The sequence below is a fragment of the Schistocerca serialis genome, chromosome 1 (assembly GCF_023864345.2).
Source record: "Schistocerca serialis cubense isolate TAMUIC-IGC-003099 chromosome 1, iqSchSeri2.2, whole genome shotgun sequence".
In the NCBI taxonomy this organism is placed as follows: Eukaryota; Metazoa; Arthropoda; class Insecta; order Orthoptera; family Acrididae; genus Schistocerca; species Schistocerca serialis.
Genome location: NC_064638.1, coordinates 1,025,880,177 through 1,025,892,330, shown reverse-complemented (window position 1 = coordinate 1,025,892,330; position 12,154 = coordinate 1,025,880,177). Strand labels below are relative to the sequence as shown.

At 40.0% G+C, this 12,154-nt stretch overlaps 1 protein-coding gene across 6 annotated transcripts in view; it reads right to left on the bottom strand.

Moving 5' to 3' along the window:
* Nucleotides 1-5,967: 5,967 nt before the first annotated feature.
* Nucleotides 5,968-12,154, bottom strand: part of LOC126413654 (protein transport protein Sec23A) — a 120,510-nt gene continuing 114,323 nt past the window's right edge. For all 6 annotated transcript variants that reach the window (XM_050083282.1, XM_050083283.1, XM_050083284.1 and 3 more), the window contains one exon: nucleotides 5,968-6,279. In XM_050083282.1, the coding sequence (XP_049939239.1) occupies nucleotides 6,193-6,279 (87 nt within the window). In that variant the 3' untranslated portion in view covers nucleotides 5,968-6,192. The remainder of the gene's footprint in view (nucleotides 6,280-12,154) is intronic.

Sequence of the window (12,154 nt, the reverse complement as noted above, 5' to 3'; positions counted from 1 at the left end):
GGTAATGCAGGAGTAGGTTTAATAATGAATAGGAAAATAGGAATGCGGGTAAGCTACTACAAACAGCACAGTGAACGCATTATTGTGGCCGAGATAGATACGAAGCCCACACCTACTACAGTAGTACAAGTTTATATGCCAACTAGCTCTGCAGATGACGAAGAAATTGAAGAAATGTATGATGAAATAAAATAAATTATTCAGATAGTGAAGGGAGGCGAAAATTTAATAGTCATGGGTGACTGGAATTCGAGTGTAGGAAAAGGGAGAGAAGGAAACATAGTCGGTGAATATGGATTGGGGCTAAGAAATGAAAGAGGAAGCCGCCTGGTAGAATTTTGCACAGAGCACAACATAATCATAGCTAACACTTGGTTTAAGAATCATGAAAGAAGGTTGTATACGTGGAAGAACCCTGGAGATACTAAAAGGTATCAGATAGATTATATAATGGTAAGACAGAGATTTAGGAACCAGGTTTTAAATTGTAAGACATTTCCAGGGGCAGATGTGGACTCTGACCACAATCTATTGGTTATGACCTGTAGATTAAAACTGAAGAAACTGCAAAAAGGTGGGAATTTACGGAGATGGGACCTGGATAAACTGAAAGAACCAGATGTTGTACAGAGTTTCAGGGAGAGCATAAGGGAGCAATTGACAGGAATGGGGGAAAGAAATACAGTAGAAGAAGAATGGGTAGCTTTGAGGGATGAAGTAGTGAAGGCAGCAGAGGATCAAGTAGGTAAAAAGATGAGGGCTGGTAGAGGGCTGGTAGAAATCCTTGGGTAACAGAAGAAATATTGAATTTAATTGATGAAAGGAGAAAATATAAAAATGCAGTAAATGAAGCAGGCAAAAAGGAGTACAAACGTCTCAAAAATGAGATCGACAGGAAGTGCAAAATGGCTAAGCAGGGATGGCTAGAGGACAAATGTAAGGATGTAGAGGCTTATCTCACTAGGGGTAAGATAGATACTGCCTACAGGAAAATTAAAGAGACCTTTGGAGATAAGAGAACGACTTGTATGAATATCAAGAGTTCAGATGGAAACCCAGTTCTAAGCAAAGAAGGAAAAGCAGGAAGGTGGAAGGAGTATATAGAGGGTCTATACAAGGGCGATGTGCTTGAGGACAATATTATGGAAATGGAAGAGGATGTAGATGAAGATGAAATGGGAGATACGATACTGCATGAAGAATTTGACAGAGCACTGAAAGACCTGAGTCGAAACAAGGCCCCCGGAGTAGACAACATTCCATTGGAACTACTGACGGCCTTGGGAGAGCCAGTCCTGACAAAACTCTACCATCTGGTGAGCAAGATGTATGAAACAGGCGAAATACCCTCAGACTTCAAGAAGAATATAATAATTCCAATCCCAAAGAAAGCAGGTGTTGACAGATGTGAAAATTACCGAACTATCAGCTTAATAAGTCACAGCTGCAAAATACTAACACAAATTCTTTACAGACGAATGGAAAAACTAGTAGAAGCCAACCTCGGGGAAGATCAGTTTGGATTCCGTAGAAACACTGGAACACGTGAGGCAATACTGACCTTACGACTTATCTTAGAAGAAAGATTAAGGAAAGGCAAACCTATGTTCCTAGCATTTGTAGACTTAGAAAAAGCTTTTGACAATGTTGATTGGAATACTCTCTTTCAAATTCTAAAGGTGGCAGGGGTAAAATACAGGGAGCGCAAGGCTATTTACAATTTGTACAGAAACCAGATGGCAGTTATAAGAGTCGAGGGACATGAAAGGGAAGCAGTGGTTGGGAAGGGAGTAAGACAGGGTTGTAGCCTCTCCCCGATGTTGTTCAATCTGTATATTGAACAAGCAGTAAAGGAAACAAAAGAAAAATTTGGAGTGGGTATTAAAATCCATGGAGAAGAAATAAAAACTTTGAGGTTCGCCGATGACATTGTAATTCTGTCAGAGACAGCAAAGGACTTGGAAGAGCAGTTGAATGGAATGGACAGTGTCTTGAAAGGAGGATATAAGATGAACATCAACAAAAGCAAAACGAGGATAATGGAATGTAGTCGAATTAAGTCGGGTGATGCTGAGGGAATTAGATTAAGAAATCAGACACTTAAAGTAGTAAAGGAGTTTTGCTATTTGGGGAGCAAAATAACTGATGATGGTCGAAGTAGAGAGGATATAAAATGTAGACTGGCAATGGCAAGGAAAGCTTTTCTGAAGAAGAGAAATTTGTTAACATCCAGTATAGATGTAAGTGTCAGGAAGTCATTTCTGAAAGTATTTGTATGGAGTGTAGCCATGTATGGAAGTGAAACATGGACGATAAATAGTTTGGACAAGAAGAGAATAGAAGCATTCGAAATGTGGTGCTACAGAAGAATGCTGAAGATTAGATGGGTAGATCACATAACTAATGAGGAAGTATTGAATAGGATTGGGGAGAAGAGAAGTTTGTGGCACAACTTGACCAGAAGACGGGATCGGTTGGTGGGACATGTTCTGAGGCATCAAGGGATCACCAATTTAGTATTGGAGGGCAGTGTGGAGGGTAAAAATCGTAGAGGGAGACCAAGAGATGAATACACTAAGCAGATTCAGAAGGATGTAGATTGCAGTAGGTACTGGGAGATGAAGAAGCTTGCACAGGATAGAGTAGCATGGAGAGCTGCATCAAATCAGTCTCAGGACTGAAGACCACAACAACAACAACAACAACCTTTCCCTATGCCTGACACATTCCAAACCTACAAGTTGCTTCCTGGTCACCATGACCAACTATATCCTCACCCAGAATTGCTTCTCCTTTGAAGGCATTACCTACAAATACATACGGGATATGGTTATGGGCACTCACATGCCATAATCCTATGCCAACCTATTCACGACCCATCTAGAGGAATCTTCCTTAAACATCAAAAATCCCAAACCCTTCACCTGGTTCAGATTTACTGATGACATCTTCATGATCTGGATCAAGGATGAGGACACCCTATCCATTTTCCTCCAGCACCTCAACACCTTCTCCCCCATTCCCTTCACCTAGTTCTACTCAAGCCAACAAGCCACCTTCCTCAATGTTGACCACCTCAAAGATGGCTACGTCAGTACCTCTGTCCACATCAAACTTACCAGCCACCAGCAGCAATACCTCCACTTCGACCGCTGCCACCCATTTCATATCAAGACATCTCTTTCATAGAGTGTAGCCACCCTTGGCCACCGCATCTGTACTGATGATCAGTCGTCTGTAGTGATGAGCAATCCCTCTTGAAGTATGTCAAGGAGTTTCAAAAATGGTTCAAATGGCTCTGAGCACTATGGGACTTAACATCTGTGGTCATCAGTCCCCTAGAACTTAGAACTACTTAAACCTAACTAACCTAAGGACATCACACACATCCATGCCCGAGGCAGGATTCGTACCTGCGACCGTAGCAGTCACGCGGTTCCAGACTGAAGCGCCTAGAACCGCATGGCAACACCGACCGGCAAGGGGTTTCACTGAGGCTTTCACAGACTGTATTTACCCTCCCAATCAAGTACAGAAACACATCTCCCATGCCTTATCTCCCAAGTCACCCCCCCCCCCCCCCAACTCCCAAAGCCCCCTGTGCAGGCACAGAAAAGCATTCCCCTTGTGACTCATCCAGAACTGGAGCAACTGAATCACATTCTCTGCCAGGGTTTCAACTACCTCTCATTGTGACCTGACATGAGGAATGACCTACCCTCTATCCTTCTCATTTCCTCCCACAATGGTATACTGCCACCTACCGAACCTACTCAGTATCCTTGTCCATCCCTACACAATCTCTGCTCCCCAACCCCTTGCCTCAGGGCTTGTATCCCTGTAATAGACCTATGTACATCCTTCCATCACCACCTACTCTACTCTGGTCAAAAGCATCACCTATTCCGAGCACAGGGTCCCGAATTCGATTCACAGCAGGGTCAGTGATTTTCACTTGCCTCGAGATGACTGGGTGTTTGTGTTGACCTCATCATTTCATCATCATTCATGAAAGTGGCGAGATTGGGCTGAGCAAAGGTTGGGAATTTGAATGGGCACTGATAACCACGCAGTTGAGTGCCCCACAAACCAAACATCATCATCATCATCATCATCATCATCATAACCTTTCTCAGGAAAGTCGTGTGATCTGCAAGCTAAACTGCAACCACTGTGCTGTGTTCTGCATGGGCATGACAGCCAGTAAGCTGTCTGTCTGCATGAATGGCCACTGACAGACTGTGGCCTAGAAACAACTGGATGACCCCATCGCTGAGCATGCTGCCGAAAACAACATTCTTCCTTTTAATGACTGCTTCACAGAGTATGCCAAATGGATTCTTCCTACTGACACCAACATTTCTGAAATACGCAGGTGAGAACTCTCCCTGTGACTAAACATCTCTGCTATACAGTGAGTATCAATCTATCCTGACATTATTCCATCCTGGATTTTCCATTGTTTGATAAGAAATAAACTTTATTCAAACATTGCTTCCTCTTTGATCATTGCTAATAGTATGATTTTGGAACACTGTTTAATTTCAGTTTTAAGTGTCAGCAGCACTAGAGGTGGAGCACTTGTAGCAAGAACTTCAGAAAATAATTACAAATTGCTTAACAAGAGTGGTTCATTGTCTGAAGAAAGTACATTTCCAGTTTTACGCAGATACATTTCTCCTGCAATACCAATAACTGGCACTTAACAGTGTGCAATGGATATGGTGTGGTACCCAGAAATGAACTCCAAAACTGAAGTATGTGAGACAGTATGATTCTTGTGGATGGAACATCTAAACTGCACGGAGATTCACCATGGATATCTGGCAAAATATGGACTGAATGCAATGTCACATTTAGTCATAGTGAAATGGTGGCAATAACTTGACCAAGTCCATACAGGCCTGGGTGATAATTGATTGGGAGTCATGTCCACTTTTTTGGCAAGCTGGAAGAACATCTGGGAGGGGGATCTGACGATGAGAACATTCACACAGCACTTGATTGACCCCATGACCGAGACACAGATTTCTACTGCCAATGAACTGAACAACTGGTACAACATTCCCAATGTTGGTCACACAAACTTGGTAACTACCATATAAAAGAAAAAACGTCTATCTATCTCACTTTGACATATAGTATTGCATTCAATAGAAGTTTTTACATGGCCTGCCATAATAATGTGTAACTTACTTTTTGAAACCCTCTCATGACAGTGGGCTCTTGAGATCTGTTTGAGAGAGATGACACTGTCATTTAAACTGTATTTTGGCAGTTTAGGATAAACAGCATAATCCCTAAATCTCTTCCTCATGAGTGTCCTCTACCCCTCCAACAGCCCAAGCCTCAACAGTGGTTGTCCATGCCCTTTTTTTTATAATTTTGCACATTTCTACAGAATTAAATATAATTTCTGATTGAACCACTGGACTATTCAGAACAACAGGCAAAAAATTAGAAGTATTCTTTTAATTTTGTAAAATGTCTTTTTCAATGCACATAAATGTCTGACCTGTTATTTACCTTTAGATGTGGATCTCAGGAATCAGTCAATCCCACTTGCAAATGACTTGTGAATTTCAAAGAAGGAAGTAAGATCAGGGTTTACCATCCCCATCACTGATGAGGTTGTAAGAGGCAACACAAGCTGAGGTTGGGAAAGGAAATCTTCCACACACTTCTCGCATGAACCATCCTGCCTTCAGTGATTTAAGAAAATAATGGAAAAACTGAATCAGGATGGGTGGACACATTTGAACTGATGTTCTTGTTGCAGATATATAGTGGTAGTGACAATGATTGTAACATGTCCAGCATAAAAAGAAAATCCTGTTATGCAGGGAATATAGTTCAGCAAACTTTCACATGTTCCTATCATATATGAATAACATACTTTGTATATGGCTTCCTAAACTGAGCCCCTAAAGTTTACAACAAACCAAACAGCCATAAAAGCACCTACAATACAATAAAAATCTAGATATTTATTTTAAAGGGCAAAAATTATTTACAATAATTGACAAATTTCTTGGAATATGTATATGATTTGATGTACCCAATGCTCATTATAAGTATATTACAAAAAGTACATCACTAAATATCTTTAGCGGTATTACAGCAACAAATAATGTAAACATTTATGAATTAGTCCATATCTGGAACACAACAGAGTTATGATGCTAGCTGTTGTTAAGAAGAGGACACAGCTAGCTTCTTCAAGTGTTCCATAAATAACTGCAGGCTGACATCATCAGTGAGAACAGGAGCACCACTTTCCTACAAAGACAAAAAGAGTACATAATCATTATGCAAGGTAGTTAAATAGTCCTACAGAATTAATTTTTTAAAAAATATATACAAACTACTCCAACCAAAATTCAAGATCCATTATGGATTACATTGTGAGGACTGTGGCTGTTAATTAAAACTAAAAATGTAGCTGTTAATCAAAATTTTAAAAAAATATATAATTCTGTGTCACTCACAAAGCCACTCTAACATATGCAGTTTTTTTTCCAGTTTCAAAATAATTCACTTTCAAAGAAATGTTGTTGTTGTTGTGGTCTTCAGTCCTGAGACTCGTTTGATGCAGCTCTCCATGCTACTCTATCCTGTGCAAGCTTTTTCATCTCCCAGTACCTACTGCAACCTACATCCTTCTGAATCTGCTTAGTGTATTCATCTCTTGGTCTCCCTCTACGATTTTTACCCTCCACGCTCCCCTCCAATACTAAATTGGTGATCCCTTGATGCCTCAGAACATGTCCTACCAACCGATCCCTTCTTCTGGTCAAGTTGTGCCACAAACTTCTCTTCTCCCCAATCCTATTCAATACTTCCTCATTAGTTATGTGATCTACCCATCTAATCTTCAGCATTCTTCTGTAGCACCACATTTCGAAAGCTTCTATTCTCTTCTTGTCCAAACTATTTATCGTCCATGTTTCACTTCCATACATGGCTACACTCCATACGAATACTTTCAGAAATGACTTCCTGACACTTAAATCAATACTGGATGTTAACAAATTTCTCTTCTTCAGAAACGCTTTCCTTGCCATTGCCAGCCTACATTTTATATCCTCTCTACTTCGACCATCATTAGTTATTTTGCTCCCCAAATAGCAAAACTCCTTTACTACTTTAAGTGCCTGATTTCCTAATCTAATTCCCTCAGCATCACCCGACTTAATTAGACTACATTCCATTATCCTTGTTTTGCTTTTGTTGATGTTCATCTTATATCCTCCTTTCAAGACACTGTCCATTCCATTCAACTGCTCTTCCAAGTCCTTTGCTGTCTCTGACAGAATTACAATGTCATCGGCGAACCTCAAAGTTTTTATTTCTACTCCATGAATTTTAATACCTACTCCGAATTTTTCTTTTGTTTCCTTTACTGCTTGTTCAATATACAGATTGAACAACATCGGGGAGAGGCTACAACCCTGTCTTACTCCCTTCCCTGTCCCTCGACTCTTATAACTGCCATCTGGTTTCTGTACAAATTGTAAATAGCCTTTCGCTCCCCGTATTTTACCCCTGCCACCTTTAGAATTTGAAAGAGAGTATTCCAGTCAACATTGTCAAAAGCTTTCTCTAAGTCTACAAATGCTAGAAACGTAGGTTTGCCTTTCCTTAATCTTTCTTCTAAGATAAGTCGTAAGGTCAGTATTGCCTCACGTGTTCCCGTGTTTCTACGGAATCCAAACTGATCTTCCCCGAGGTTGGCTTCTACTAGTTTTTCCATTCGTCTGTAAAGAATTTGTGTTAGTATTTTGCAGCTGTGACTTATTAAGCTGATAGTTCGGTAATTTTCACATCTGTCAACACCTGCTTTCTTTGGGATTGGAATTATTATATTCTTCTTGAAGTCTGTGGGTATTTCGCCTGTTTCATACATCTTGCTCACCAGATGGTAGAGTTTTGTCAGGACTGGCTCTCCCACGGCCGTCAGTAGTTCCAATGGAATGTTGTCTACTCCGGGGGCCTTGTTTCGACTCAGGTCTTTCAGTGCTCTGTCAAACTCTTCACGCAGTATCATATCTCCCATTTCATCTTCATCTACATCCTCTTCCATTTCCATAATATTGTCCTCAAGTACATCGCCATTGTATAGACCCTCTATATACTCCTTCCACCTTTCTGCTTTCCCTTCTTTGCTTAGAACTGGATTTCCATCTGAGCTCTTGATATTCATACAAGTCGTTCTCTTATCTCCAAAGGTCTCTTTAATTTTCCTGTAGGCGGTATCTATCTTACCCCTAGTGAGATAGGCCTCTACATCCTTACATTTGTCCTCTAGCCATCCCTGCTTAGCCATTTTGCACTTCCTGTTGATCTCATTTTTGAGACATTTGTATTCCTTTTTGCCTGTTTCACTTACTGCATTTTTATATTTTCTCCTTTCATCAATTAAATTCAAGATTTCTTCTGTTACCCAAGGATTTCAACTAGCCCTCGTCTTTTTACCTACTTGATCCACTGCTGCCTTCACTACTTCATCCCTCGAAGTTACCCATTCTTCTTCTACTGTATTTATTTCCCCCATTCCTGTCAATTGCTCCCTTATGCTCTCCCTGAATCTCTGTACAACCTCTGGTTCTTTTAGTTTATCCAGGTCCCATCTCCTTAAATTCCCACCTTTTTGCAGTTTCTTCAGTTTTAATCTACAGGTCATAACCAATAGATTGTGGTCAGAGTCCACATCTGCCCCTGGAAATGTCTTACAATTTAAAACCTGGTTCCTAAATCTCTGTCTTACCATTATATAATCTATCTGATACCTTTTAGTATCTCCAGGGTTCTTCCACGTATACAACCTTCTTTCATGATTCTTAAACCAAGTGTTAGTTATGATTATGTTGTGCTCTGTGCAAAATTCTACCAGGCGGCTTCCTCTTTCGTTTCTGTCCCCCAATCCATATTCACCTACTATGTTTCCTTCTCTCCCTTTTCCTACACTCGAATTCCAGTCACCCATGACTATTAAATTTTCGTCTCCCTTCACAATCTGAATAATTTCTTTTATTTCATCATACATTTCTTCAATATCTTCGTCATCTGCAGAGCTAGTTGGCATATAAACTTGTACTACTGTAGTAGATGTGGGCTTCGTATCTATCTTGGCCACAATAATGCGTTCACTATGCTGTTTGTAGTAGCTTACCCGCATTCCTATTTTCCTATTCATTATTAAACCTACTCCTGCATTACCCCTATTTGATTTTGTGTTTATAACCCTGTAGTCACCTGACCAGAAGTCTTGTTCCTCCTGCCACCGAACTTCACTAATTCCCACTATATCTAACTTCAACCTATCCATTTCCCTTTTTAAATTTTCTAACCTACCTGCCCGATTAAGGGACCTGACATTCCACGCTCCGATCCGTAGAACGCCAGTTTTCTTTCTCCTGATAACGACATCCTCTTGAGTAGTCCCCGCCCGGAGATCCGAATGGGGGACTATTTTACCTCCGGAATATTTTACCCAAGAGGACGCCATCATCATGTAATCATACAGTAAAGCTGCATGCCCTCGGGAAAAATTACGGCTGTAGTTTCCCCTTGCTTTCAGCCGTTCGCAGTACCAGCACAGCAAGGCCGTTTTGGTTATTGTTACAAGGCCAGATCAGTCAATCATCAGACTGTTGCCCCTGCAACTACTGAAAAGGCTGCTGCCCCTCTTCAGGAACCACACGTTTGTCTGGCCTCTGTATCGCTGAGGCACGCAAGCCTCCCCACCAACGGCAAGGTCCATGGTTCATGGGGGGGAAAAAGAAATGTTACACAATTGAATATTTCCAACATGATTTAAGCAGGCAGTATTTTTCTAAGGACAACGCTGTACAAATCTCTACTAAAACTGACTACACAGAGCTGACTAATCTCAGTTTCATTAAAAAACACAATACATTTACAAAAATTACCTTTAATCCTTTCTTTCACACAAGTTTATTAAAAGTAAAATAATAAACAGTTAAAAATCAAACAATGAAAAATCCACTATGGAATGTAATAACATTATGAAAAGGAAAGTTGCTACTCACCATATAGCAGAGATGGTGAATTGCAGATAGGTACAACAAAAAGATTGTCACAAATAGCTTTTGGCCCACAAGTCCTTTGGCAAAAACAGACAGACAGACAGACACTGTTTGAAGAAGGCCTTGCAGGTCGAAAGCGTTATTTGTGACAGCCTTAAATCTACGACTCAGCATCCCCATTGTATTATAAACAGTTGTTTTACTTGATATTCAACAACAAACTTTTTTAAGCCAGAAGGATGATTTCTAGTATGTGATATAAAAAGAAAACATTTTATGGAGAAGGAAATGAAAAGGAGTACTGAATGGCCAAGTGTCAGGCCTGAGGTGTGTACTGGGGGGGAAGGGGGTGAGGGAATCCAAAATGAGCAGATGGTGTCAAGGCTGGCTGTCATGAGGTAGGATGAAGCATTGTTCTCACACACTGAGAACATAAATTCAGATGTCCTCATTTTTTTCATGTCACTTTTCTTTCTTCAGTATTTGCACTGAGTAAACCTAACATATTTTCACACTCTAGTTCTCTGTGTATTCTATACCTCACACTCTTTTTGTGTACCTCCCTGATTCTTGTTGTTGATGATTTTATTTTCAGTCTGACATTTCATCTCTTTTAACACAAGTTTATCACAATAACTTGTTCTGAAACCAGATTTTATCATGTTACACATGTCATCACACAATCAAATAATGTAATCTCTTCTATCTCCAAGACAAAGGGAGGGAGGGGGGCAGTATTCCTAGTGTTCTATCAAATTAAAAACCTATGAGGGGATCACAGCATTCCATTAATTTTGAGTTTTTTTCTTTTTCTTAGTAGTACAGTTGTTCAGTATTCTGAATTTCATATTTCTTCTACTTTGACTTTTAATCCCTGCTCACACCGAGACAACTGTGCAGCAAAACATCAGCAAGGATTTAACAAAACACAATTAGTGAGCTGTTCATGTTCTTGTTGAAAGAACTACTCCAATGATCTCTTCAAGAGATACTGCAAATGATAAACGATCGCAGATTTTCATTTACAGGAGCAGGAAGTCTATTGCCTCGAATGAGCATTCTTTCATTATGGCCTCTGTAGGTTCACGGATTGCATTTTCCTCTTCTCCTCCCAGAAACTCTTTTTCTCCAGTCCTCCTCCTGAAATCTTCAGTACCCTCTTGTCTGCTCCACTGGTGACTATCTTTTCCCTATCTCCTCCTATGTTGTCAATCTCTGACTTGCTGGTTGGTATGTATTTGCTCCTCCAATTTTTCTTTGATTCCACTTTGAACCCAATTGCAACCAGTCATTCTTGAGTTCAACCAATTACTTAGTTCCATTACTATCTTTCCTCTTGTCCTCCCTTTTGTTTCAAATACTCTTTTCTTCACTCTATCCATATTCACCCTTATTTCACATCCAGTAAAACTTGCTCTTTTTAGTCTGGTATCTAATGAAATTGTCCTGTTGCACCAGTACAGTTCTTCCGTAAGTCTTCACATCTAACTCTCATCATTGCACATCCATCACCACCTTGCACCCATCTCTCATCACTGATGACAGGGCAACCAACTGGTTTTAACAGCTGACTGGCCAGTTTCTTTCAGTCTAATTACATAACTGAATGAAACTAGACTCTGCAGCCAAGTCAACTGTACGAATATTTTCACTCACTGAGTGATTTCACTCAATATGAGGCAACCAACTGACAATCTCCAACAGTTACATCAGTTGTATGAGTGTTTTCACTCAGTCTCCGGTTGGAATGATTTCACTTACATAATTTTTCAGGGTTTTTGGTTTACATGAACCATGACTAGGGCGCCAGCTTTTCTTTTATGGACAAATAACATATATTATTCAAGGTCGGCTGAATAAAAAATATATTTGTAAAAATGTATTTTCAAAATTTATATATTTATTTACTTAAATATCAATTTTTCATATTTCCTGCATTAAATATGGATTTCTGGTTTGCCTGAACTAAGAGCTATTTATTGGCACTCAACAATAATAACAGTGATGACTTGTAATAACAGTGCTCAGCCAACAATAATGATTTAACCACATCAAAAAGATCAAATGTTTCTGCTCAGAACAGTGATGGCTAGAGATGTTTTTTA